Consider the following 24,709-nt stretch of genomic DNA (forward strand, 5'->3'; position numbering starts at 1 on the left):
TTAAATTTACATTAGCGGTAGGACTTAGTCTTATATTAATGACATGCTGCCGACTATTTAAACAACATTTATAAAAGAAATAAATGCCAGAAAAAATGGAATTAAGAGCAAAGAGAAAATATGTTGCTCCCCTAGGAATGAACACAATAAAACATGGCCCAGATCCAAAGGGTTTGCTAAGGCTGAGGCAAGGAGCAGCGCCCAGCTGGGAGGGATGCAGGTGAAGGGAGGGATTTCTGGATGCAGAGGCACGAGGATGTGGCGGGCTGCCTGGCCGTGGGTTGGAGGACCCCTGGCTCACAGCCCCACTCCAGCGAGGGAGGTGGGAGACAGGGTGCTGTGAGGGGAACAGGGAAATACAGCTCAGTGCCATCGGGGCATGCCGGGCCAGCAGGGAGGCACTTGGCCCCTGGCTCAGCCTCCAAGCTCGTCTCTCCCGTGAGTTTTTGCCAAGTTGGCCAGCCCCACGTGGATGGCTCATGCTCAACCGCACCATCATTCTGCAAAAAACCAGTGTGCTGGATCTATGGCAGGTCACGGCTTGATTTAAGATGCCTCACGCACTCGCCTAATGCCATTTGAAGGTGCTGTTGAGGATTTTGTGCCAGGCCACCCTCAGGTGGCAGCTCAGTGCCAGTGGAAGCGAACACAGATGGCAGTGAGTCCTTCAGCTGCAGCAGCACCTGGCGCCAGCGGGTCACGCTTTTTACTAAATCTAACAAAACAGGACTTGGAAAAAAAATTTCTGTGACGTCCAGCCTGTTTTTAATGCATTCAGTTTAATGCAAGGAGGAGTATGACTCCTGCTGACTTAAAAATAGGCTTATAAGTCCTTTGAAGGTTTTTTTCCTCAGCACTATTTTCAGCAGGAGGAAAGCTTTATCTTCTGTGAAAGTCGCAGGACCCTGCCGGATAAAATGGCAAACGCCCACATTAGGAGATTTCAAAATTAACGCTGCTATGACCATTAACGAATGAGACTGCAGCGGAGGAAAATGGGTAACAGTTCAGAAAGAACGGGGAAGGCAGGCAAATAGAAATGAGAACAGAAGTAGGATTTGCAGTGACTAACCAGATTTGAAACATATAGGTAATCTCCAAACATATAAAAATGTGTTTATAGATCAGAACGGAGAACATGAGCTCCTCTGTCTATCTCAAAAGAGAACAGCACTAGTGCAGGTAACATCCACTGTTCAACACCAGCAGATGTGGTCGGTCACCATTAGTCATTTGGCAGAACTGAAATAAGAGGAGGTCGCCCTCACCGCCCGCAGACACACAGGCAAAGTCTCCTGCCATGGAAACAACCACCTGGGCTTTGCTTCGACATTTCTTCAGGAATTCTGAGGTCTCCCGTTTTGTTTCCCTGACCTCTGCTAAGTGAAAACTCAAACTGGTACTGTCGTACATCAGAAAATAAAATCAGTGGTCCTGGAGAAAAAAAAAAATATTTAAAAATCAGATATATTTAACTTTATTTGTTCTTCCTTTTGGTAGCACATCTCAATCCCACTTGCTAATTAAAGCTTACAAGAGCTGTCCCTTGCACTGGTAAAAAAGCAAAAAATGGTCATGCATAAGATACTGAAAGCATTCACATCAAGTATGTTGTACCTTGGGGTTCTGAACATCATAAATAAGAGAACATTAAACCAGCTAGTTTTGTTTATTTGCTTGTTTGTTTTTAACAAGATCGTTGTTACAGATCATAGCAGCTTAACAGGTTTAACACAGGATAATCTACTTCTAATATTTTTATTTGAAGAAGTTTATAATAAAGTTTGGTAAGAGACCAAAAAAATACAGAGGCCCAAAGACTACAAAATAATGATTTTAAATATAAAGCATTTCTTTTTAGTTTGCAGGGCTTAAAACCTGCAATGGTCTTTCTGCTTTGGCCAGGGATGTAATCTTGGAATTTCTTAGATGAAGTTTAGGAAATTCAATGTATTTGTGATTTTTTATGCACCATGCAACATCTTTAAAGGGGTCCGGGCTTTCAGAAATGCTGAACATCCATCTTTTAAGAAGTCCTACGCTAGGAAGACAAAACCTCCTTTTATTCCTACAAATATTGGCCAAAATACTGGGGACCTGCTAATATAGTTCCCAGGTCTATGAAAGTAGGATACAAATGACTATAGATTCTGTTATGTGAAGTATTTTTAATTTTATTTTTAATTTTATTTTTAAAGCTTACGTTTGAATGCCTTGATGGCCATCAGGAACAAGATATTCTGGCAATGAATTGATAAAGCCTAATTGTAGGCCAGAGGGGAAAAAAAAAAGCCACCTACAATACAAAGCTAGCCATACTCATTGATTTGACAAGAAGGTAAGTAGACAAACTTATCTCCATTTAGAAGTCTGATTTTTTACTACACACAGGTGAAATAGTTACAAATACTTGATCTGATCCTACAATGTGCAAAGTGCCTAAACTGCTTTGTGAAATAACCAAGGATGAAAGTGCTAGGTATGCCCGAGGACACACTTCAGGAGACGTAGGACTAAACACATGAACAAATTGAGGTGTCATAACATGCATTAATCTTCATCTCCTGCTCTCAGGCATCAGTGTTCTGTAGCCATGCCGGCCGGCCCCGGCGCAGCTCTCCGCTGTTTCCAGGAGCCTGCAGCTGGAAACAACCCTGAACTTGCAACATGGGGCATCGGGACCATATGCAAAGGAGAACAAAGTAGGAGAAAAGCTGAGTTTGGACTAACGCTTACTTCAAGGTTTCCACTGAATTGTAAATCAAGTGTCTTGTGCGGCTATATACTAAAAGGTCTTTCTATAGCTGGATCTCAGACCTCTTTTTATACGTTATAGGATCCATCACATCGTATTTTTGCAGCTATCGTGTATTTAAACCATACAGCTGCAAGGTAACAGTAGTCAAGATACTCTGACAGAACTAGTTAACACTGTAACGTCGCATCCAAGTCGTGCTGCAGTCTTGGATGGCACATCAAGCTGGTGATGACTTAGGTAAACACCTTCAGTCCAGTTACATACTTACTACCATTTCTTGTGCCAAGACTTTAATGTGCTTCAGTGCATGAAGGAAATTTACAATCGACTCCATGAATACATATATTCCAGCTCTCCATTTCGTTTCCATTAAAAAAAACAAACAGCAGCAATTATAGTATAGCTTCATAGCAGATATTTATAACTTAGCTATAAACAAATGCTGGTCTAAAGCTTTGCAGACAGCTCTAAGGTAAATGTAATTATTATAAAATTAATAGGATTTTTTTTTCCCAGTACTACGGTTACTACTCTCTTTTAATGACGGCAGGTGAATATAAATTACATCTTTTCTGACATGGGTTTACTCTTTAAGTGGGAAAGCTGAGAAGAAGCCTGTTGTTACAACTCAGAGTAACAATATTTATTTTTACTCTAAGTCATTAAGTCAGGTAAATGGAGCTGTCTCCACACTGGGGAAAATGACTCTGGAACAGATCAGTAATTTGTCTTTCGAATGGACATGACTTTGCTGTCTGTTCTAAGTGTCAATTATATCTACTGAAGTTGTGTTTATGGGGGAAAGGAGGAAAGAGCTTTTAAATCCAGAAACAAAATTTTAATCCTTCCGCAATGTTAATTGGATACCTTGACCGAAATTTGTTTTGATTCAGATTGTCGCTCAGCTGCTCTCATTCCACCAAGTCTTCGTAACAATCTAAATGGAAGAAGAATTTGGGCCACTGTTGAAAAAGCTTTGCCTTGTCATCTCTGTATGAACCCATGCCCAGAAAATGAGTTTCAGCCCGCATGACTGAGCCAGCATCAGAGCCGTGTCTCATTAATAGCTTTTCTTAATACGTACAACCACATTAACAACCTGATGTTTCTGGGAAGCAATGATTCAGCAAAGCCATTCTCTTATTTACTTTAAATACCGGTGGAAGTGCATTGTTCTGTATATTTTAAATATATATATTTTAAATGATAGAAGACAGTTTGATCTAATAGTATCTTGTTTTTTCTTGGGTTTCTTTTTTTGTTTTGGGTTTTCGGTTGAGGTTTTGTTTTGTTGTTTTTGTTTTTGTTTTTTTTAAACTTTAAATAACTTTTCAGAATCCTGCCATGAGCAAAGCTTTAATGAAACTGCCTTTGTCGTGATTTCCCAACAGCCAAGAAGCCTCACCTTATGGTACTGTGACGGGAGCCAGGACCGAGCTGAGCTAACCGCCCAGGAGGACCCGCAGCCCAGCACCACCCATCATGGGGCAGGCTGCTCAGCACCAGCTATTACAGAAGGATGGGAAGTCAAAAGCTACGGGAGCTGTTCAGTGCCTGCCAGTCACCATCACATCCCTGTGCTTCACCAACATCTGTGAACTCGCTTCACAGCTCCTTTGTGAGGTAGGAAATTACTACTCCCTCTCTTGCAGAAGAAGACAGTGGGGCAGAAGGAGATGAAGTTGTTCTCCTGGGGTCCCCCAGGAAGCCTGTGATAAAGCTAAAGGAGGAATTTAATCTACTAGTTCAGTTATGGGGCAGCTATTCGCTCCTCTTTGCCTAGAAACACCGGGCTTTTTGACACAACCTTCATTTCTGCAAGCAGTAAGCATCCTGGACCATACACACTGCTGCAAAGTGGTTTCACTGCCCTGTCCTGCCTATCTGAATTTTACAGACTGGCTCAAGCTGTAGAGATTTGCTGTCTGATAGTGAGATCATCTTACCTGGTGTTGTGGGTCAGTCTAGAAGACAAACAAAGTTTAGCTGCAAAGCTCAGCTTTAAATCTTCCATAGAGATTAGAACCTACTTCTATTTGCTTGCTCCCGTCCTTCCAGGAAGCATGAAATAAAATAAACACTACAAGCACAAAAGAAAAGTCAATGAACAAAACCTTCCTCTATTAATTAAAAACATTAGTGCAAACCACACAGCAGATTATTTTTTGTAAGCTCAGTATTTTCTGTAGGGAGGTCATACAACGGGGGCTTTAAACACAGGTGAAGTCACATTCCTTAGCCAAATAAGTAGTCAGCTTTGAAGCTCGCTCCCATAAACAACCTGGATTCTGCTGCTAGACATAATATTTTATCCTATACATTTGCATGTATGCTATAATACTTTTTATTGAAAATATATTGAGTGCTGTGCTTTTATAAAGTATAAATAACTAAAAGGTAATAAAGACCAAATTCCAAAGCTGAATTACATGTTTGGCTAAGAGACTTGTCCAGCATCATCTCAACTGCCTAGAAGAGCCTTTTCTTTTCTTTTTTTCTTTTTTTAATGTAAACAAGCCATTCATCTGTGTGCCTAAAAGCTAACACCTGAATCCCTGCTTGACATTCCAATGCATTGCTTTGCTGTCAAAGGTGAGTGCTCACACTTTCTTTGACATCAGGTGCTCACCACTGTTGAAAACTAGCTCTGGTTTGAAGTATTTTGATGTAGGTGTTTGGCTTTACCTCACATCATTTGCAAAGCGAGGCCTTTGTGCCTAATTGAGTCAAAGCTTGATAGTGGGAGCCTGTTAAGAATGTTACAGGAATGCCGATCTCTCTGCCTAAGATTTGTTTGTATTAGGCAGTAATCATCTGAAAGAACGAGAAAAAAATCAAGATCAACGTTTGAAAAAGTATTTCTCAAAACACTTTGCTGGGCAAGGCCAATTGATCTAGAAAATGCTGTAGTTAGTGGTCTATACCCCCAGCAGCTGCAGCTGAATGGATGAAGTCAGAATGTGGGAAAGTGCACTTTTTCATTGTTTGCTCTTCTGCAAGAGCCGCCACCAGAGCTACACACCCTGCATCTTCTAGAGAGACGCTCTCTTCAGAGGTTTTCGTCCAGCCATTTGATATAGCTGTTCCTGGTCTGAATGCCTGCAGAGAAATCGGTAGGCCAAATGGTGAATATCATACAGCCGTGAAAGCAGTCATCGAAGTGATCGAGCGTAACTTCCACGCCGGCGTTCTCCAGGCGCTTGGCGTACATCACCCCGTCATCTCGCAGGACGTCGTTCTCGCAGGTCAGGATGTAAGTCTTGGGCTGCAGCTGAAGTGTCTCATTTTCCGCAAGGAGCGGGACTGCTCGTACATCGAGCAGCGCCGGTATCTCCTGGATGATTTCAGCCTTGCCTGTGGTTTGTATTACAGGCTTGTAGTTCTTTTTGAACGATGAAGGCAGGAGAGATGTCCAGTTCAGACGCCCTCTAAAAGACAAAGCTTGGCCAACGTCAAGAGCAGTGTGGTTGTTAATCAGCAGTGAGTGCGCCACGTCGTAATTACCATTGAAATAATCTATCCAATAGTTGATCATGACATAACGAGGAAGGACGGGCATATTCATGTTCTGCTGATAGGAAGGTGTATTGAAGTCGAATGCCTGAAGGACTGGATAAATTAAGGCCTGCAGTTTCGGTCTGATGGTCAAGTGTTCATCTTTGCTGAGCTGTGGGAAAAATACAGGTTAGAACTGGGATTATAAAGAAAATGAACAATACAATATCAACCTAGAACTTCATACAAGCAACCATTCATGTGACGATTTTTAGGCTGAATTCTGCTCTTAGGCAGATAATGTTGCTCTTCTGTCTGAAATATGAGCAGCCTGATCTTCTTCTCTTGTAGGGATGGCCATTCAGGCATACTCAGTATTCTGTCTCCAATAGAAATCAGTGGCAGAAGTTTATTGAAGGGTAAGTAAAGTGGCATTTCTCTAACACAGTGTCCAGTTTAACAACTGGCAACTGAAGGACTTAATGAGTCAAAGGAGATATTCTTGCTTTTAACGGCTTTTCATGGATTTTTCTTCCATGAATTTACCTAGTATTTTTTTTCCAGCATATGGAAATTGTTGGTATCCACTCTTTTCTCTAGCAAAGGCTCACCATGTGTAAAAGCATTTCTCTGACTTGACCCTGCCACCTGCATTTGATGTGAGCCTACCAATTCCACATTTGGTGCCCCCTAATTGTTTTGCTTCATCTTCTACACAAGATACACGGTGCTCTACCATATCTCATCTTGCTTAAAAAGAATTATGCATCAGGAAAACAAATTAGGAATGCTTTTTCCAAACCATGGTACTATCATGTTTATCAGGCCTCAGTATTGAAATGTATAGTGTAATTGTCTCATTAATTTTTTTGCTCTAATTGAATATTGCAAGGTTGTCATGATAATTAGTTGTCTGGACATGGTATCCGCATTCTTATCACCAATAGTTATGGCAATAGGAAAAAAGCTAATAATAATATTTCAGTCATCCATGAAAAATATTATTACTTGCTCCAGGCTGCCTTTAAAATCTTAACTAGATTAAATTCAGATTACATTTAAATGGCAGATACTAAAAAAAAGATTCCTTAAACTTGCTACAAAATGCTACAGGAAAATAACAGAAGAATTAAGCTTCATTTATTGTATTTTTTGTCCTTCCTTTGTATTTGAAAGAAATAAAAACATATTTTCAGAGACAAGCATCTAAAAATAGGAAGCTAAATTGGTAAGTTACACATGTACCTAGTTACCTACTTAGAAAACAGAATTCACCAGCAAAAGGGGTAAAAAATGTCACTTAGCTACTTGCTCTTAAAATCTGGCCCATAACAATCGGTAACTGTAGTAAGACATTGCAAGCTATGCGATTCATTCATATTGCGATTGACTCATTTTTTTTCTGTAAAGTGACTAGATGCTGGTTTTCTACTCTCCTGCCTTCAGGGTTGGTATACGACCTTGTGATGATGCAGCACAAAGACTCTGCCAACCTATATGCATCACGGAATTAGGGGCTGTTGCAGTGCAACAGGTGCTGGATGTTACCTGCTGACATACAGCAGCTGCCAAATTTCCTCCTGCGCTATCGCCAGAAATTGCAATTCGACTTGGATCAACTGAATACTCAGCTAAAATGTCAGGCTGCAAAAAATGCTTAGTAGCACGAAGAGCATCATGGAATTGCTCGGGAAAGCACACCTCTGGCACCAGCCTGTATCTACAAAACAAAAGAGATGAGAGACAATTATTACCACCAGTGTACCTCTCCTTCAGGATTAATAGCAGATATCAGCTGTTCCTTAATGGCAAATAACTATTTCATTAGGATAAATACTACAGGAAAAATATGAAGTGCGTAATACTTCTGCAAGACTTAATCTTATAATTAATGCTTTAATTCTGAAAGATTAATATGAACCTACTAGACATGAATAATAGCAAGTAGTATAAAATTGTGCAGCACTTCCCTGGGATTTCCCAATAGAGGATTTCATCATACATTATAAAAATGAATGAATATTTAAAACACCTTTGGCAAGGCAGTCATTACAATCAGACTGTTTTTGATCCAAATCCCCACTTCAACTAGAACAAGGGGGAGTAAGTCTCATACGCCCAACCGATTCTGCTGAGCCAAACACCTAAGCAGTTCTGTTTCCCAAATTTTCACGCTTGCTCAGGAGAGAATGAACCTGGCTGTACCTCTATACCATTAAATAAACTATGGCCAAGAAGTGATGTAATACCAGTTTGCTCCAAGGCAACAGATGCGATAATTCCTCTCCTTTACCAAGCAGAGGAGCAGAAACATACCCATTGTGCAAGTGGGGAGACTGAGGCACGGAGGGAGCAAACAGCCTGCCCAGGAAGAGCCAGCAGCTGCATCCCATTCACGAGATTTTCTCAGTTTTCAAACAGCAGTGCAGGAGAAGTCTGCTCATATGCGCTGAATAATTTGTAATCTAAGAGTTGTTACTAGGCCTTCTGGTACAAAGCTCATCTTCTGTTTGTAGCTTTCCAAACAACAGATTTTACATATTCTCAGTAGAGCCGACCAAAACAAAATTCAGTTTTCTGATTCAAAACATTTTCTTTAGGATGTAAGCTAAAAAAGTTTCATAGGCAGAATAAATTTCAAACTTGGCTTAGAGTTTCAAAGTCCAAATCTCAGCTGCTTTCAGAAAGTGATCTATACACTGCATATATGGAATTATAAGTGCATCCTTTGGGAACACCTCGCAAAACTGCGTAACAGACTGTGCATAGATCATGAAAGAGAGACGCGCAATTAAACCAATGAGAAATCTAATGAGACTTCACTAATGGAGTACAAACGCCTTGACTGAAGGATATAATGGCTAAGGAGAAGAGGTAAACAATAACTCAGAGAAACAGGCAGAATTATACCACCATAGATCAAAAAAGGAATAATAAGGAAGTTTTCAATACTGTGATCACTGCTTGCCTGGAATAACCAACAGCTGCTTTTTTAGTTTTCATTGTTTCTGCTAATAAACAACAAAGAATAATAAAAAAGAAAATGACCCTTTAAAGTACGCTATAATAAGTATTGAATGAGTAACTTCATATAATTAAGTTGCAATTAGATCACAGAGCTTGGTATGTAATCAACTGCAGGTGGGAAACTTGAGTAATTACATCAAGTGATTTGGTTTGCAAAAGGCAATATTGAAGTTGACAGTAAGGATGGGAAAAGTGCTAATCGAGTTGGAGTCATCTAGGTAACTTAGCTAGTTGAGAGGTTTGTTTACCTTGCGATTGTTCAGTGTGTTAAAAAGCAGCCCTGCTTCTCTGTTGTCCGGCACCCTGGCAGTCCTCGGCTCCTGAGTGGAGCACAAGGCTTAAATGAGATGACTGGAACGTTGGGAGACCGAGAGAGCGGCAGGGAAACTGCCAGCCTCCACGGTGTATTCTCACTAATGAGCAGGGGTGAAAGGATTTGATAGTTTTTATGTTGCAGACCCTTGCTCGATATAACTTAAAAACTGTGGTTTATATTAAAACCCCCTCAAGTCTGTCTATATGTATTTTAATGCCATGTATGTATACAAACATTACTTTACATCTATATACTAAAAATACGCCTTGCAGCAGTGGAGTGACCCTCGAGGATGGGAACAGTGCCTCTTGCTATGTGAGCAGGTACTGAGACACGGTTCAGCCTTCCTGCAGGTATATATCATGTCCCAATGTGTTTGGGGTTTTTGTTTGATTGTTTTTAACATTCACAAGTATTTACAGAATCACAACTTGGCACCTGAGTGACCTCAGGTTTCAGCTGCACTCCTTACATGTAGATACAATTGCAAGAAGCACCAACATTTGCGTTTTAGTATTTGTCCAACTGAATTCAGTGCTACTTTTTTTGCCTACATTTCTGCTTTCTAAAACGACCTCTGAAATACTGAGAAACCCAAATGAATTTTTGATGCCATTCCAATTTGTTGAAATTTTAAAAGGATATAAATACCAGACTGGCATTAGAGAATTGTTGTCCGAGTTAAAGCCTTATACGCAAGCTAGTAAGAAGGGAAAAGCTAGAAGAACTACATTACATATTTCTAATACCTTAAAATTACTTGATTGGTTTTAGATTACTCACTCAACTGAGACGATGACAGCATTAAGAGATTCAGCCATGATTCTGCAGAGATTGTTATAAAGACTCGTTCCTGGAACGATAGGACATGGTGTTAGGGACGTATGAGTCCATTTATGTCAACAGTTGCAAAGCTGTGTGTAAGCCTTCTCAGAAAATATAAAGACATCATACAAATATAAGCAAAGTTAAGTGAGATCAGCTTGCAATAGATAAAGTGGCAAATACATATTGTAGCAGAAGGAACATAATTCATGCCTTGTAGCTTTGTCTTTTTGTAGACTCAAGTACTACAGTCTAATGCTTTCTTTCTCATCTCTTTCTTGGTGATTTGGGGTACGTCACTTCATCCGCCTACCACAATTCTCTTAGTTTGGCAAAATTTAAGGTACCCAGTGGTTTGGGGGCATTAGCATCCAGAGCTAGTTATCGCTGTATGAGTCACTGTTTGTTGTTCATTTTATTATAGCACACATTGCTCTGATTCAAACAAGTTGCCCTATTAACGCCAACTGAACTACTCATTTAAGAGAGGATTAATTACAGCTATGCTATTTATCAGTGGACTGATTTTCTTTAATGTTATTCCTTTCTGGTTACTTAATCGTTGGTTCCCAGTACTATAAAATACACTAAGACACTAAGCATTTTCTACAGTATCTAGTCTTAGAATTTAACATTTAGCTGTAACATTTGTGCCATTAACTTCTGCATCTGGGACTTGAGGATAGCACCCGACATAGCGGAGTTAGTCATGCAAACAAAGCGTGGTCATTTAATATAAACTTTTTGCACAACAGTCAGATGCAAACTGTTACAGAACGAATGAGGCAGGCAGGACGCTGAGAAACATGCCTTAGGCTGGCCTAAGGAAACCACCTCAACTCCTCTGTAGGACGAGGAGCAAAAATAGCTGCTATAGGACTATAGGACAGAGAGATGGGATTTCCAAAGGCACGTGAAAGCCAGATTTTAAAGTTATTTAGGAACCTAAATCTCACTGAGATCATGGTCTAAGTGACTTGCATAGGCCAAATGCAATCAATACGGTCTTTGTTTTGGAACAATTAGGAAAACCCCATTAATGTTCTTTTTTCTCTAAATAGATGAAGCCATAGAATGCATCAGGGCTGTATGGACTTCATGATGTTGAGGAGCAGTGGGGAAGGAAAAGGAGGAAGACTCCTGCCGGCCCTGGATCTTGCAGCAGCCATGAAAACCACATGTCGTTTCTCCTCCCAAGGCTTTTCTCCTGTACGATATGGAAGGATAAGTGGGTAGCTTATCATTATCTATAGCTATACCTTCATTTCTCTGACCACATTTGTGGCTTCCAAGTTAATTGAAGCAAACAGCATTAATTTTCAAGGTGATCTCTGCTAGCAGTGGCAGTGCTCCCCTAAGGGACAGGAACTGACCCCTACCTGTTTCCCCCATCACGATTCCCGTTGTGCGTGATCAGCAGCACATATTCCCAGCTATGTGTTATTTAAGAGCCAAACATTAGCCATGTTGTTACAGACGGTGTTGTTCAGCTCACTCTTCTAATTACTGTGTGAAAATGGGGCAAACCCCTCACATGCAGTCACTGGATCCTGATCACAAAGGCTCGGCTTTTGCACGTGACCACAGAAAAGGGGGGACTGGCCCTAACAGCCCATCCAGGCATCTCAGGAATTTAAACAGTAAGCTATTTTATCTTCTCAGGATGTAACAAAATTAACCTTTTGGTCCTTTTACAGCTCACGTGCAGATAAGATAGGTGTTCTTTGCTGTGTGTTCACGATATTGTTCCCCTTCCCTCCATAGAGCTGATCTAACAGAGTGGAGACAGTTACTACTGAATTCAGGTACGTCTTAGCAAAACTGTCAGCCCTGACAGGCAAAAACATCTTGTGGCTTTTTCTGCTAGGAGAAAACCAGAACAGAATCCCATTTAATTGCGGGCAGATACATACGTGCACTTGCCAAGGCCCAGCCCCCTCCGTGGATGTAAACAACGCTGCGCTTGAGCCTTCCATCTGGCTGAGCAGGAGGTTCAAACACTCTGACTTCCACCCCATCAAACACAGTGTCCGTGATGTTAATGTCTTCAGAGGAGACAGACTTCAGCTTGTCAAAAGTACAAATCAAATAATTCAGGACTATCAAGTGATGGCTGAGTCTCAGATAGTGAATCAGGTGACACTAGGGGGGAAAAAAAAAGAAGAAAAAAGGAGATTTCTGTCACTTCAGAGCATATCATACAACACCGCATTGATGTTCAATGCAACAGTCTTCAAAGGGCAGGTCCAGTATTAAAATGAATATGGATTCTTAGAATATTCATTGGAAAATGAATTATTAAAGGTCTCTAATGCTTTTAAAGGTGTATTAAAACAAAAACCTGTCCATAAAAGATTCTTTGTTGTCAAAATAAATCAAACCATGAGCACTATGTGGATCAAGACAACTGTGAATGAGCGCTCGGATCCCTGCCTCCAGAAGACCCCTCGGAAAGGAGACGACCCTCACCAGCACTTGGGAAGCTCCTCAGAGCGGTGCCAGCAGAGGGCAATGCCACACAGGCAAAGTTTTTGTGGTGGTACCAGAAATGCAAAGTTTTTGTGGTGGTACCAGAAATGCAAAGTTTTTGTGGTGGTACCAGAAATGCAAAGTTTTTGTGGTGGTACCAGAAATGCAAAGTTTTTGTGGTGGTACCAGAAATGCAAAGTTTTTGTGGTGGTACCAGAAATGCAAAGTATTTCCGTTGTGTATGGCTCCCTGTGACAGACATAATTTTGCAAGTAAAGAGTTTCAGAGTCTCTTTCTGGTTTCTATTACCTGTTCACATGGACAGTTATTTAATTTTTTGACTTTTTCTTTACCGTACTTGCATAGTACCGTTTTCACAGCCACTTTCAGTGCCAAGCTTCCCTGCCAGGACTGCCTGCTGACAGCAAAAGAAGGGCTAATGGAGGCAAACACACACCTCCAGAGGGAAAAGTAATTTTTGAAGCGTTCAGCAGCATCCATGCCAAAGAAGATCTGTCTCCTTAGGTCTACAGCCCCAGATCCTTACACGTAACTTTTTAATATGTCATCCTGAGTTTGAATAAATTTAAAAAAAAAAAAAAAATTGGCTTTCATTGAGGTGGTGTACAGAAAAGGCTCTGCCCAGCCCCACTTCCACTGCAGATTGCTGTAGATAAAAGACAAGCTTTCATATTTTCCCCCCCAAAATCTATGCCAAATACAATGGGCTGCTATGTGAGCAGGAAGAGGAAATCACTTCCAAAAAAAATATTACTTTCTTTTCTTGCTTTAGCTTGTGGTAATGTCACCCTGCTGAGATAGTTTGTGGCAATTGATGCTTTTTGAATGGAACATCACTTCTTCATCCTGGAAGGCTTTTCTCTAGGAGAAGAAACACAAAGTATCCACCTGCCAAGAAGAAATGCTGAATTCACAAGGCTGTTTGTATCTCTGAATTTCAGATCATGCTTTTCTCCCCTTACTTAAAAATTCCCACAGGAAAACCCAGTTTGAGTTTGAAACTTGAAGAGCAATACATCTACCAACAGCCTGGCATGTAATTTGTTGGGCTGCTGCTGCTGTAACCAGCTGAAAGTCTGATCCTCCCTGTGCCCTGTGGAGGTTCCTGGGGAAGGTAACCACTGGGAAGAGATTTTGGAAATACTGCCAGGGAAAACAACATTTTTGGAGATTTTTTCAGACTGACTGTGCTGCAATAGACATCCCATTTTAGTTTTCTCCCACTTGAGTTCACATTCTTTGTAGACGAGATTACCACATGTTCCCTGGAATCAGAAATGTTTTCTTTTCAAGGCTAGTGTTGGTGGTGTTTACCAAGAAGTGTTTTCTTTAAACTGCAGAGCACTGTGGCCATCTGCAGGTTATCACACACTTTCGTGCCTATTTTTTCTTCTATAATAGGCCACTCTTTCCAAGAACACAAAAACCTGGAAGAGACGCTTTGTACATCAGGACACGATAGCAACAGTCCCAATCCTTTCGTTAGGCATAGGCAGCTTTTTTGCCAAGCACTTATCACACTGATTCTTTGTAAGTATATTTAATCAGCCTATTTGTCATTTATAAGGCATCAGGATTGCACTTTTTGCTGGCAAAGAGCTAGTCTTGTCCAAAGTTCTTACAAATAAGATTTTTTTTTTCTCTATAAATAAATATTTAAAATAGATATGTAATATCACCCTGTGATATAACTACTGGCAGAAGAAGACGCGTTGAACGGTTGGATAACTCTCCTCTAGGACTAAGCTGCCGCCCCAAGGGCAGACATGCCTATCCTGTTGGCTGGGCTTTTCTTGTGTCGGCGTGACCCTGCTGCACCAGCTCAACCTGAACCCGGCAAAAACAGAGAAACAACACGAACCTTCAGCCAGGTCACCATCTTACTGATAACCCAAGGCAGGAAAGAGGGAGTGAGGAAAAGGATGCTGCCTTTTGGCAGCCGTCCACAGCTGGATTGCCTTAAATCCATTACCAAACTGTATCCAGTCATCTCACATGAGCAATAACTCATTTGCTCTTTGCTGGTATTTGCAATTTTTACTGTCCTTCCTGTGCCAACATGCAGGACTGTTGCAGGCTATCAAATATAGCGCTTCAATATATCTGGGAACGATGTGTGCGTACGTATATATGCATGTGGAATAGAAGAGAGAAACGGTGATGCTCTCTGGTGAAAAGGGAGAGAAAACAGTGCTGTAATAACAAAAGCTAGTGATAAGGAAGAGAAAGCAAAAGGACAAGGGGGAAAATTAACAGACTACAGAAAAATTAAAGACCAACGCACAGAAAAGAGGAGATAGTATAAAGATGAAAGCCTTGTGGGCAGTTAGCCTGGAATTGCTGTGCCGGGCACATCACTTGGTCTGGGTCACAGCCCCAGGTTGTCCCGGGTAACGACTGGTTTTATGCATCTGTCTGAAAAAACACTTTTGTTTTCTGAACAGGTAACTGGGGAAATGTGGCTAGTGAACTTCATTGTGTTCTGGGCTGGACAGAGTAATGGGCTGACACACAGGAGCGCTCTGCCGCTGGGAAGCGAGCAGAGCTGGATGAGCAGGAGGGCCCCAGGAGAGAAGGGCTAGACAGGCTAGCAAGGCAGATGTGAGTATTTTGCTGGCATTTGAGCCAATTCAGCAAATAACTGCTGTGGACATATTACAGTAGCCCTGCTGACAATCTATTGCTCATTTCCAACTGCAGCTTTTCATTTTGGGGCTGTTGGCTCCCCGTGATCCCGCACTGCCTTGGCAGCAGTGTGATTTATGCTCATGCTGTAATACTCCCCAGCTCTCCAACAAATCAGGCAAAGCAACCACTACAGCCACGACCTCCTCCTCTTTTCCCAGGACATCCCCATATCAGAGCTTTTCAGGCAGGGACAACCCAGGGATGCCCTAGAGATGAAACTGTTCAAGACTGCCACCTTCCTCCTGGTAAATTCTTTGGTGAGGTACCCCTCAGACATTGAAAGATTTAATTGATGCAGGAGAAAATTTTTAATAAGTGAAGAAAGGTGGCAGGGTTGCGATAAAAAGCAGACAATAGAACAAAGTACTGCTCTACTAAGGCACCACTATTTTATCACCAATATGTGTCCTTTAATCACCAATATGTGTCCCTAAACTAATAGGATTAGCTCTTCGGCTGAATTTCACGAAGAATCCCAAATGCTCACTGCTTTTATGCTTACCTCCCTCATGGACTTGTACTCTACATGAGTCATGTGTTCTTCATTTAAAAAAAAAAAATCAAAAAATGTTTTCTGTTGCTAATGTCTATTAACCTCTAACAGTACTCAGCATGTTGGAATTCTCTGTCCTCATGTGACTTCCATGGCTGACACTCTCCGGCTTCATGTCTCTGACCTTTAGCCATGAAACTATTGCAGCAGGGCGCATGCAGCCAGCGCACAAAGGCAGCATGCCTCTAAAGCCGAGCCCAATGCATCAGCTGCTTCCTCTATAGCCTGTGCAGCTGGTCAGACCCAAGGTCCCGCGCTGACCTTTCAGGCCTTAGCAGGATCAGGAATTAAGCAAACAGCTAAGGCTCTCTTTTCATACACCACCACTTAGGACTGAGCCAAATCGCACTCATGACTCAAATGACTAATGATGCTGGAACTGGGCAACCAAACAGTTGAAGGCTAAACTTCCTACCTTAAAAGATGCAGCCACTATCATAAATTCTGGCATCACTTTGCAAAATACATTTCTATAACACTGGAGTCCAAAATGCCAACTACATCTGAAGTCAGTAATAGAGATTAGTGAAAAATAAACAAGATCATTTCCCCATTTAGCTGCACACACAACATACTGTTTTGTGTGCATTTCAGGCAGTTTATCTTGTTTAAAGGTGTATGTCTATTTTCTTTTATTTTATGGAGCCATTTCTTAATGCAGGTGCATTATTGCCCAGTAAAGATTATGTATTTTTAATGCTGTTGTACGAAAACAGTCCTCAAAGACAAGTGCTCTTAGTTTTATGAATTTCCTTTAGAACTGAAAAGAAACCAAGGTGACTGCTTTATCATTAATTAGAAGCAGAAACTAGATTACATTTTAATGTGAGGCATGGTGCATATACTCACGATGATCTGCTTTTATCCTAGAGACATAAATTCTCTGTTGCTGCAAACAGGACTTTCAGTGCTGTTCAATTTCTGCTCAGGTACCACAGCTGCGAGACCGCCGTGACACAACTAACTATTTGGTTTATTGCAAACCAATTCCAAGACTATGATCTTGCACACAGAAACATCAACAACTTACTTGGCCGGCTACAGCTATGATTTACATCTGTCCAGGTATCACATACTCTGAAATATATGGGTAGAGAGATATTAAAATGTCAGAAAAAAACTGATTACTGTTTTCTATAATCCTAGATGTTGATGTCCCATGCCCTACATTTTACTCTGAAAGCAAGTGAGGGGTAGAGAAGCATGAGGAATCACTTGGCTGTGATGAGGACAAATACGAGGATAGTTTTCTCCCCTGTACAGCTGTCTACCTTCTTCCATATACGTCTATCTGATGGCCTTTTTGCCAACCCATTTGTCCTTCCAAACCTCTGCTAACAGCTGTCCCAGCTCCCCCCCCCCCCCCCCCAAAAAAAAAAAATCTCCCTTCTTCCTTGCCATGCACCAGAATAGCAAGTATCTTGACAGTGGTGTTCAGAAATAATTTATTTCTGTGGACTTATTAGATAAACATATGCTGCTCTTTTCACTCTGATAAGGGAAAGGGTTAGAGGAAGAAGTGAAAAACACATGTACTGACCCAGCTGTCAACAGCACAGTTATGAAATGTTGCTTTAGACACTTCTTGTCCAAGTAAAACAATAACTATCCCTTCTTCTATGGCTCAATCCCATAATTAATTTTATGCGTTTGTCCAAATTTCAGTGAAGCCAAGTTCTGATCTATCTGTATACAAATGTATACATAGTTTTTAATTTCTGATCTAAAATTGTGTTATATCACAGTTTTCTGTGTTATCATGTCCCATTTTAAGACAGGTGAAAGAGGCAAATTACTCTCATTCTCAGTTAAGCACTTTAACATCAATTCATTAATATTATGTATTAATATATCAATAATTTATTAATTAAATTAATATAATGAACTAATTTATTATTACAGTCTAAGTGTCTCTGCTTTCTTTCTGGGGCAGCACAGGACATTAAAGGGGGTGCCGGAACAAGGCTCTGAAAACCCAGCTCGGTTTCCAGCTCCACCACTGGAATCTTTGTGGCCTCAGATAAGGCACTTCATCTCTTCCTATCTCTATTCCCTCCCAGTTTAAGATTAGAATAACACTCTCGGATCCCTCCCCTAGTAGGTTTTGAAACCTACTTGCAGGCACTGCCCTATAAGCATTACACATTTTTTTAACCATGTGATTATACTCGAACATTTGTTCAAGTGTCTCATGCTAAGCCAGGACACTGAGTCAGTCCCAAGCTTGTAAAAAAGTTTGTAGCTGACTGGGACCAAACTCTACATGGAAATGTCAAAACCTTATCATTAGTACGCTGAAAGCCAGCGACAACCTTACTATGTTTTTTTGGTAATGAGTATTACTGTGCTGAGTAAACAAACACATAATCTCCAACAAGAAATTGTCACGCTTGGTTGTCAGTGTCTTCCCAAATCCATTTCAAAATAAGCAAGAGACAATCAATTGCATCTGAAGCACATGAAGTTTGTTTCCTGCTCTTGGAAAAAAAGGCTTACAGTACATTTCAGAGATTTCAAAAATCAGAAATGTACTTCTGGCTGCTATCAAACCTACAAAGGAAAGTAATAAATAGCAAGCTGAAAATACACTCCGAAGCAGGTGAAAGTTCAGTGGTCACATTTAGAGAAATGTTAAACTGCCTGGTCTTGCAATAGCCGGTAAAGGAAAAAAGGGGAAGCTGAGCCCTAAGAAGGGACACACACTTTATTTTATATACACACACAAAAGCTGTCTGACAAAGTAAATACTCAAACTTAACTTTTACAATCCTAGCTTCAGTCCACACAGTTCCTTCTTAATGGCAGTCATGAAAGACTCCTGAACACCAGGAAAGCACCTTCTCTCGCTCGCTCTCTCCAGGAACAAACGCCCCAAGGCTTACCTGTGGTGTGATTCAGGGCACCCCTAAAGCCTCACTTTTTATGCTTGTGTAAAACTCGTTTGTTCCTTCCTTTGGTCTGTAAGCTGTGTTACAGGAACTGTTACTTGTTTAGTAATTTTTCTTGCTATAGAAATTCCTATTTCTAAGACCAGAGATGCAAAACACTAAGAAATTGCCACTTCCCCCTAACAGAGTTCCCCACCCCGGAGAGCAGGGACAGATGCTGGCACTTCAGCCCTGCCTGCCAGTTTGCTCCAGCTGCCACCTGCCAGGCTGTGTCCTGCCAACTCCTCGTGGGATTATGACCTCTAGAATAACCCAAAAGACATAACCTTCAGCCTTCAGGCTAAAGGCACCATTCTGACTATTCTAAAGGCTAAATTCATCTGACTATGCCCAGCATACCACATAAACAAACTGAATGTGTACATCAGCTAATAGTTTTATATATATATAGTCAGTCATACGATTTTCTAAAGATAGGTCTCCTTCAGCTAGAGGTTATGGCCTTGGTTCAGGTGCTCCTGGCTGAGTCATGACTGCGTGTTTTGCAGGCAGCATGCTGGGGGGGCATCATGGTCCTGGCCGTGCTTCCCAGGGGGTTTGGTCAAGCTGAGCACTTGCTGTTCAGTTACTCACGTTAAAGACCGAGCAAGTGAATGTCAAGCCATAGATTTTACTGAAGAATGAAGCTATTGTAGGCCATGGCTGCATAAATTTCATAGCAGACATAGGGGAGGGTATGCAAGCAAATGGATTTTATCCTGTACAAGCAAACAGGTTTTATCCTGGAGCACTGTGTGGTCCACTCTCCTCATACTTCCCAGCATCTGCAGTTACTGTACTAGGAATGTAGAAGGTACGCTGCCCTCTCGTCCTTTTGGTACCCATTTGTGGGCCCTCTGTGCATTAACTCACTGGATCCCATTTTGAATATGCTGATACTCTCACCCACTGAAGGCACAAGATTTGGTACATTTCAGAATGAAGCTAGTAAACGGAAACGCTGCTAGGAAAGTAAAAAACCCCAAAACCTTTCACATACATAGTACCTTACATCAGCCCTTGTAAGGGACCAGGCTATTCCAAAAGAAAATTGAGTTCCCAGCTAAAGCCATTATCAGAAAGTTTGTGACCTCTGATCTGTTTCATGTCAGCATGGAAACGTTGGCAGAAAACGAGGGAGACATCATGAGGGAGACATCATGAAGTGACACAACTGTTGTGTGCCTTGTGACAAAACCCAATCATTCAGAGTTGTGTTTAGTGATAGGATGCCAGATCAAGGCCGTTTAATATTTGGAAGAGCTTCCCTACGTCTTCTTTCCCTAGGGCACACTTAGTACATCAGAATAGATGCCATTAATTTATTGTTTTTTTTTTTTTACCAACAGCCTGCAAGTTGGAAACCAGAGTAAGCTACGCCGGGTAACATCAGCACCACGAGTCCCAGAGGAGATGCCGGGATGCCAGCTGCACCGGAGTGGGCTCACCCGAGGTACGGGTGGGGGCGAACGGCCAGCAGCCTGGGGTGGCCCTGCCCGGAGCTGCCTGCGCCCCGGCAGGCACTGACCCCCCGCCCGGCCCCCGGGGCACTGCGCTCCCCCCGGCCCCCGCGCTCCCTCCCCGGTGCGGTCAGGACCCGGTACGGCGCCGATCGGCTCCTGCCCCTGCGGCCGCGCGTGTCAGCGATGCCGGCGGCTCCCCCCGCCGCCCCAGCTGCCGGGGCTGCCCGCGGCGCCGCTCCCCGGCCGTGCCGGCTCCCCTCGGGCCCCGGGCCGCCGGCACCGGCAGGGCCGTGCGGGGCCCTCGCTGCGCGCCGCGGAGGACGCCGCTCCCGCTGCGCGGATGCCCGGGGCGCGCTCCCCGGCGGGGGCACCGCAGCCCCCCGGCGCGAACCCGGCCCGGCGAGGCGGGTCTGCCCGCCGCCCCGCAGCCGGGACCGTGACGCCGGCGGGGCCGGGGCGCCGCTTACCGCCTGCTGCACCGCCCGGAAGGTGGCATCCAGCAGCATCAGCTTCCAGGGGTCCGACACGGTGCCGGGCAGCGGCAGGTACACGTAGTAGGCGGCCAGGGCGGCCAGCGCCGCCAGCAGCACCCAGGCGGCCCGCATCGCTGCTACCCCCGCGGGGAGCGCACCGCCCCGGGGCCGGCCTCCCCCAGAGGAAGTCCCGGCGTTTCCGTCCCTGCCGCCCCGGCCCGCCGGCGGCCTTATCCGCGCCTCGCCCCCGCGCAGCGCAGCGTCGGCCCGCCCGCCCGCCGCGGGGCCGCCGCGCTCCGGGGCGGGAAGGGCGGGACGGACGCTCCGCAGCCGCCGCCGCGGGAAGGCGCGGCCGGGCAGCGGCCTGCGGGGCGGGGGGCTGCCGGGGGCGTGCCCGGGGCGGCCGGGTCCCTGCGGGAAGGGGCCGGGCCTGGCCTCGCCGCGCCGGCCTCGCCCGGCAGCTCCACACGAGGCTGCCTGGCTGGGCCGCCCGAGGCCCCCGCGCCCGTCCTGTTGGCCGTGTCTCGGCCCCCCCCCGGGTTCCATTTCTCGGGGTTCGAAGGCCCGGAGACGTGTGCGGTGGCCGCTCGCTGCCGCCGGGCTGCGGGAGCCCCGGTGCAGAGGCAGGTCCTGCTGCCTCGCGGAGCCCGGCGCTGCTGGCGGATCCCACACCCAGCGTGTTTCCAGGAGGAACACCGGGACACCCTTATTTTAGCTGAAGAAACCATCCTGCTCCCCATTTAACGCATTACAATTCCAGAAAGAAGATTTTTTTTTCAAAAAGTATGGGTTTTATCTATTATAAAAATAATTATAATTTTATTTTGGACGGGGAATTTCTGTTCTGGGTTTTTTTATTCGTTTTGGGTTTTTTACCACCCCCATCCCCTTGGTCAGCACCAAATTTTGGTTTAATGCAGGAACACCTCTTACACCTAAGACAAGAAAATGTTCTAAATGGGTCTTTTTTCGTCTCTTATTCACGCAGGATTTACACCATAGAGTTCAGCCTTGGCACAAATAACTCCTTAATATTTAGTCATAGTACTATCTTCAGCAAATTAAAATATTTATTAAAATAGCCAGATTCACGTGCATTATGAATCTAATTCAGGAAAAAGAATGAGTACTAATTTTAACAATAACATTGCCTTTAAAATGAATTCATAATACTAAAAAGTTACACAGAAATATAAATAGAGTCCTGGAAAGGACAAGTTTTCTTTTAAAAATAGACATGAAAAGGTAATAAAAGAAAAATATGTTTCTAAGAGGTAAAAGGTCAGCTTTCGAGCCAGCTTTACTGGAACTGAAGCAAAACCTTGCTGATTCTAAAGGTTGCAGAAGAAAGTTTCTGGAATTTGTGAGGAAATACACCTCTCAAGCATCTTTAACCTTTTTCCCTAACAGCAGCAGATGGAATTTCTGTAATTTCCACAGTCAGTTTTGAGTAGACTACAGATGTGAAAGGTCTGTTGGGAAACAAGCTTTGTCAAGGAAGCAGCACAAGGTGAGGATCCTGAGCTTTCACGCTTTTTAGACTGAGTGGTCCCTTTCTGTGTTACTTTGTGCTCACACCTTCTCTTTCACATTGTGCCCCACTCCCCTGCCTCCTCTACGTTGCCTGCTCCCATTCCCTTGCTTTCCCAAGCATCTGCCCCTCAAGCCCGCATGCAGGATCCTTGAGCGTAGTAATTTGTACCTGCCTCTTTCCACAAAAACATGGTTCCCAGACCTCTGGCAAAACTGGTCTAGTCCCACTCCTCTCTCATCTACTCTCTCCAAAAGAGCACTACAAAGGTTGGATGGAATTCTTCTGAGGTTTCTCATGCTCCCACTGACCCCCACATACATCCTGGGCTTGATCTCCCCTCTTCCTCACATTCTTAAAGCTACTGTGCTCTGGATAAACTGAACCAATAGCTCTTTGAGGAATACGGGTTATTCCAGGTGTTTAGAAAGAAGTCAGTTAGTTGAAAAAATAAAACACTGTGGTCTGAGAAAGATTCCTTTCTTTAAAAGAAAAATAAATGGATAAATTAAACCCCCAAACACTTGCAAGCTATCTAGGAGACAAGCAGTCTATCTACGTAAACTCACACCCTGAAGCCAAGAAACGGTTGCTAGACAGCCAACTTCCAGAGGCAAGGCAGGGCACCAAGTGTCCTTCAGGGCCCTTGGGGTTCCATCAGCTCTTCTGATGTGCCTCCATTGTCTTTCACCACAAGGTACAAGATCCCTGCTCCCACAAAGCTGATGTGACAAGGTTCATTTAATGATTTAATCTCCTGGAACTTTCTCCCTGTGGGTGTTACTGTGAGAAGAAACTATTTAACTATTAAGTGTTATATTCCTGGCTTAATGATGTTTAGATAACTGGAAGGAACAGCAAGTTTCAACTACGTGTTACATTTTACACAACAAAAAATAATAGGTGTTTCTATTTCAGAGCCTTTTATCAGAAAAGCACTTAGACTTTTAAATGTCAGACATATAAAGAATAGTAATTATTTTTGTCATCAGTCCTGATCGAAACTTTAGAGAGAATAAATGCTCTTGATCAAAAAAAAAAAAAAAAATCTTAGCCACTTTTCTTAAGTGATTACTACCTACAACTTGTCTATCACCCCCAGGAAGGACAGCTTAAGATAGTTCATCAGAAATACCCTAGCTGATTTATGAGATTGTAATTCTGGATTTTCAAGTATATTCAAAAAAATCGCTAATGCCCACGTTACTCTCCATAGGCACAGTGAGCCTATATTTACATACCGAACATTTAGGTATCACATTCTTTTTAAACCTTTAACTGAGAAGCAATGCATGTATCACCTGTTAATCCTCAGCCCCAATAAATATGCTTCTCCTGTCTTTGCAGGCACAACATTTCATATAGGACCTAGAGGTTAAGTGGAAATTAATGTACAATCACCAATATCTTTCCCAGAAACCGTACTGCGGAGACAACATTGACTCCAGTACTGCAGAACTTGTTCCAAACCAGGAGAAAGCTGCCCCCTGGTTCCGGGTGTCAGGGAGACTGAAGACATGGCTGAAAAGGACATGGTATGAGTGCAAAGAAAGAACAGGGGAAAAGCCAGTGAAGGCTGGCCTGCCGTGGGACTGCGAAATGATGGCCCACAATGCTACTTCCAGGTGACAGAAGGACCCCAGGTTAGGCTGTATTTCGACTGCAAGTCATTGTTGCAAGTACTCTGTAAGAAATAAAGTAATTGTAGGACTGTGTAATAATTGAAATGATCTTCTTGGTTTCCAGGCTGTTATTCTGAAATGTTTTCCGCAAGAAAATAGTCCTAATTTGCGTGCATCTCACCAGCAAATCTTTAGTCACATAAACAACAACTGTTACCATCTTCTGCTGCGTTTTCCTATTCTGTTTTTCTTCCAAGTCATAAAAAGGTTGATGGACTCTTACTGGCACTACAGCTGATGGATCAGTCATGAAAATGTCTGAACCAATAAAGATCTGTAGCATAAAAAAATGAGTAAGATCTAAGGAACTTAATTTGGCATATATGAGTTTAGCATATAGTAGAAAATTCTATTAATAGAAAATAGATCTCTTGTTCTTTTTACATTGAGCCAGTGAGACATTCTGCTAAATCAGGTTGCAGAGGTGCTGGGCCCCTATGAAAGGACTCCTTTTGAGATCAGCAAGTTTTAGTATTAGAGA

The 24,709-nt window shown here is 42.9% G+C and overlaps 1 protein-coding gene and 2 long non-coding RNA genes across 4 annotated transcripts; 2 read left to right on the forward strand and 1 right to left on the reverse strand.

The window, feature by feature from the left end:
* Positions 1-1,650: 1,650 nt before the first annotated feature.
* Positions 1,651-21,362, reverse strand: NCEH1 (neutral cholesterol ester hydrolase 1). Its single transcript, XM_056357903.1, has 5 exons — positions 21,010-21,362; positions 12,335-12,563; positions 10,380-10,449; positions 7,802-7,973; positions 1,651-6,425 (listed from the first exon to the last, which is right to left on the reverse strand). Exons 1-5 carry the CDS (start codon positions 21,145-21,147, stop codon positions 5,808-5,810), a joined length of 1,227 nt encoding a protein of 408 aa, XP_056213878.1. The 5' UTR covers positions 21,148-21,362; the 3' UTR covers positions 1,651-5,807.
* Positions 6,313-7,831, forward strand: LOC130157887 (uncharacterized). Its single transcript, XR_008825084.1, has 3 exons — positions 6,313-6,442; positions 6,605-6,672; positions 7,700-7,831. It is a non-coding gene; the product is annotated as an uncharacterized LOC130157887 (long non-coding RNA).
* LOC130157885 (uncharacterized) lies at positions 7,980-24,600 on the forward strand. 2 transcript variants are annotated; one of them, XR_008825082.1, is made up of 7 exons: positions 7,980-9,949; positions 11,483-11,630; positions 13,257-15,512; positions 17,082-17,217; positions 20,429-20,532; positions 22,426-22,525; positions 23,894-24,600. It is a non-coding gene; the product is annotated as an uncharacterized LOC130157885 (long non-coding RNA). The 2 variants fall into 2 exon arrangements; XR_008825083.1 differs by lacking the exons at positions 7,980-9,949; positions 11,483-11,630 and having other exon boundaries at positions 12,554-13,439; positions 14,313-15,512; positions 23,894-24,598.
* The last annotated feature ends 109 nt before the right edge of the window (positions 24,601-24,709 follow it).

Source organism: Falco biarmicus, chromosome 13 (genome assembly GCF_023638135.1).
Source record: "Falco biarmicus isolate bFalBia1 chromosome 13, bFalBia1.pri, whole genome shotgun sequence".
In the NCBI taxonomy this organism is placed as follows: domain Eukaryota; kingdom Metazoa; phylum Chordata; class Aves; order Falconiformes; family Falconidae; genus Falco; species Falco biarmicus.

Bases quoted from the DNA above. Each gene is read 5' to 3' on its own strand.
- NCEH1 (XM_056357903.1), bottom strand. From the start codon at position 21,147: ATGCGGGCCGCCTGGGTGCTGCTGGCGGCGCTGGCCGCCCTGGCCGCC. The intron at 12,564-21,009 runs GTAAGCGGCGCC...TTTCCCCCCTAG, and splicing joins TCCGGGCGGTGCAGCAGGCG to TGTCACCTGATTCACTATCT. The intron at 7,974-10,379 runs GTGAGTAATCTA...TTTGTTTTGTAG, and splicing joins GCTGTCATCGTCTCAGTTGA to ATACAGGCTGGTGCCAGAGG.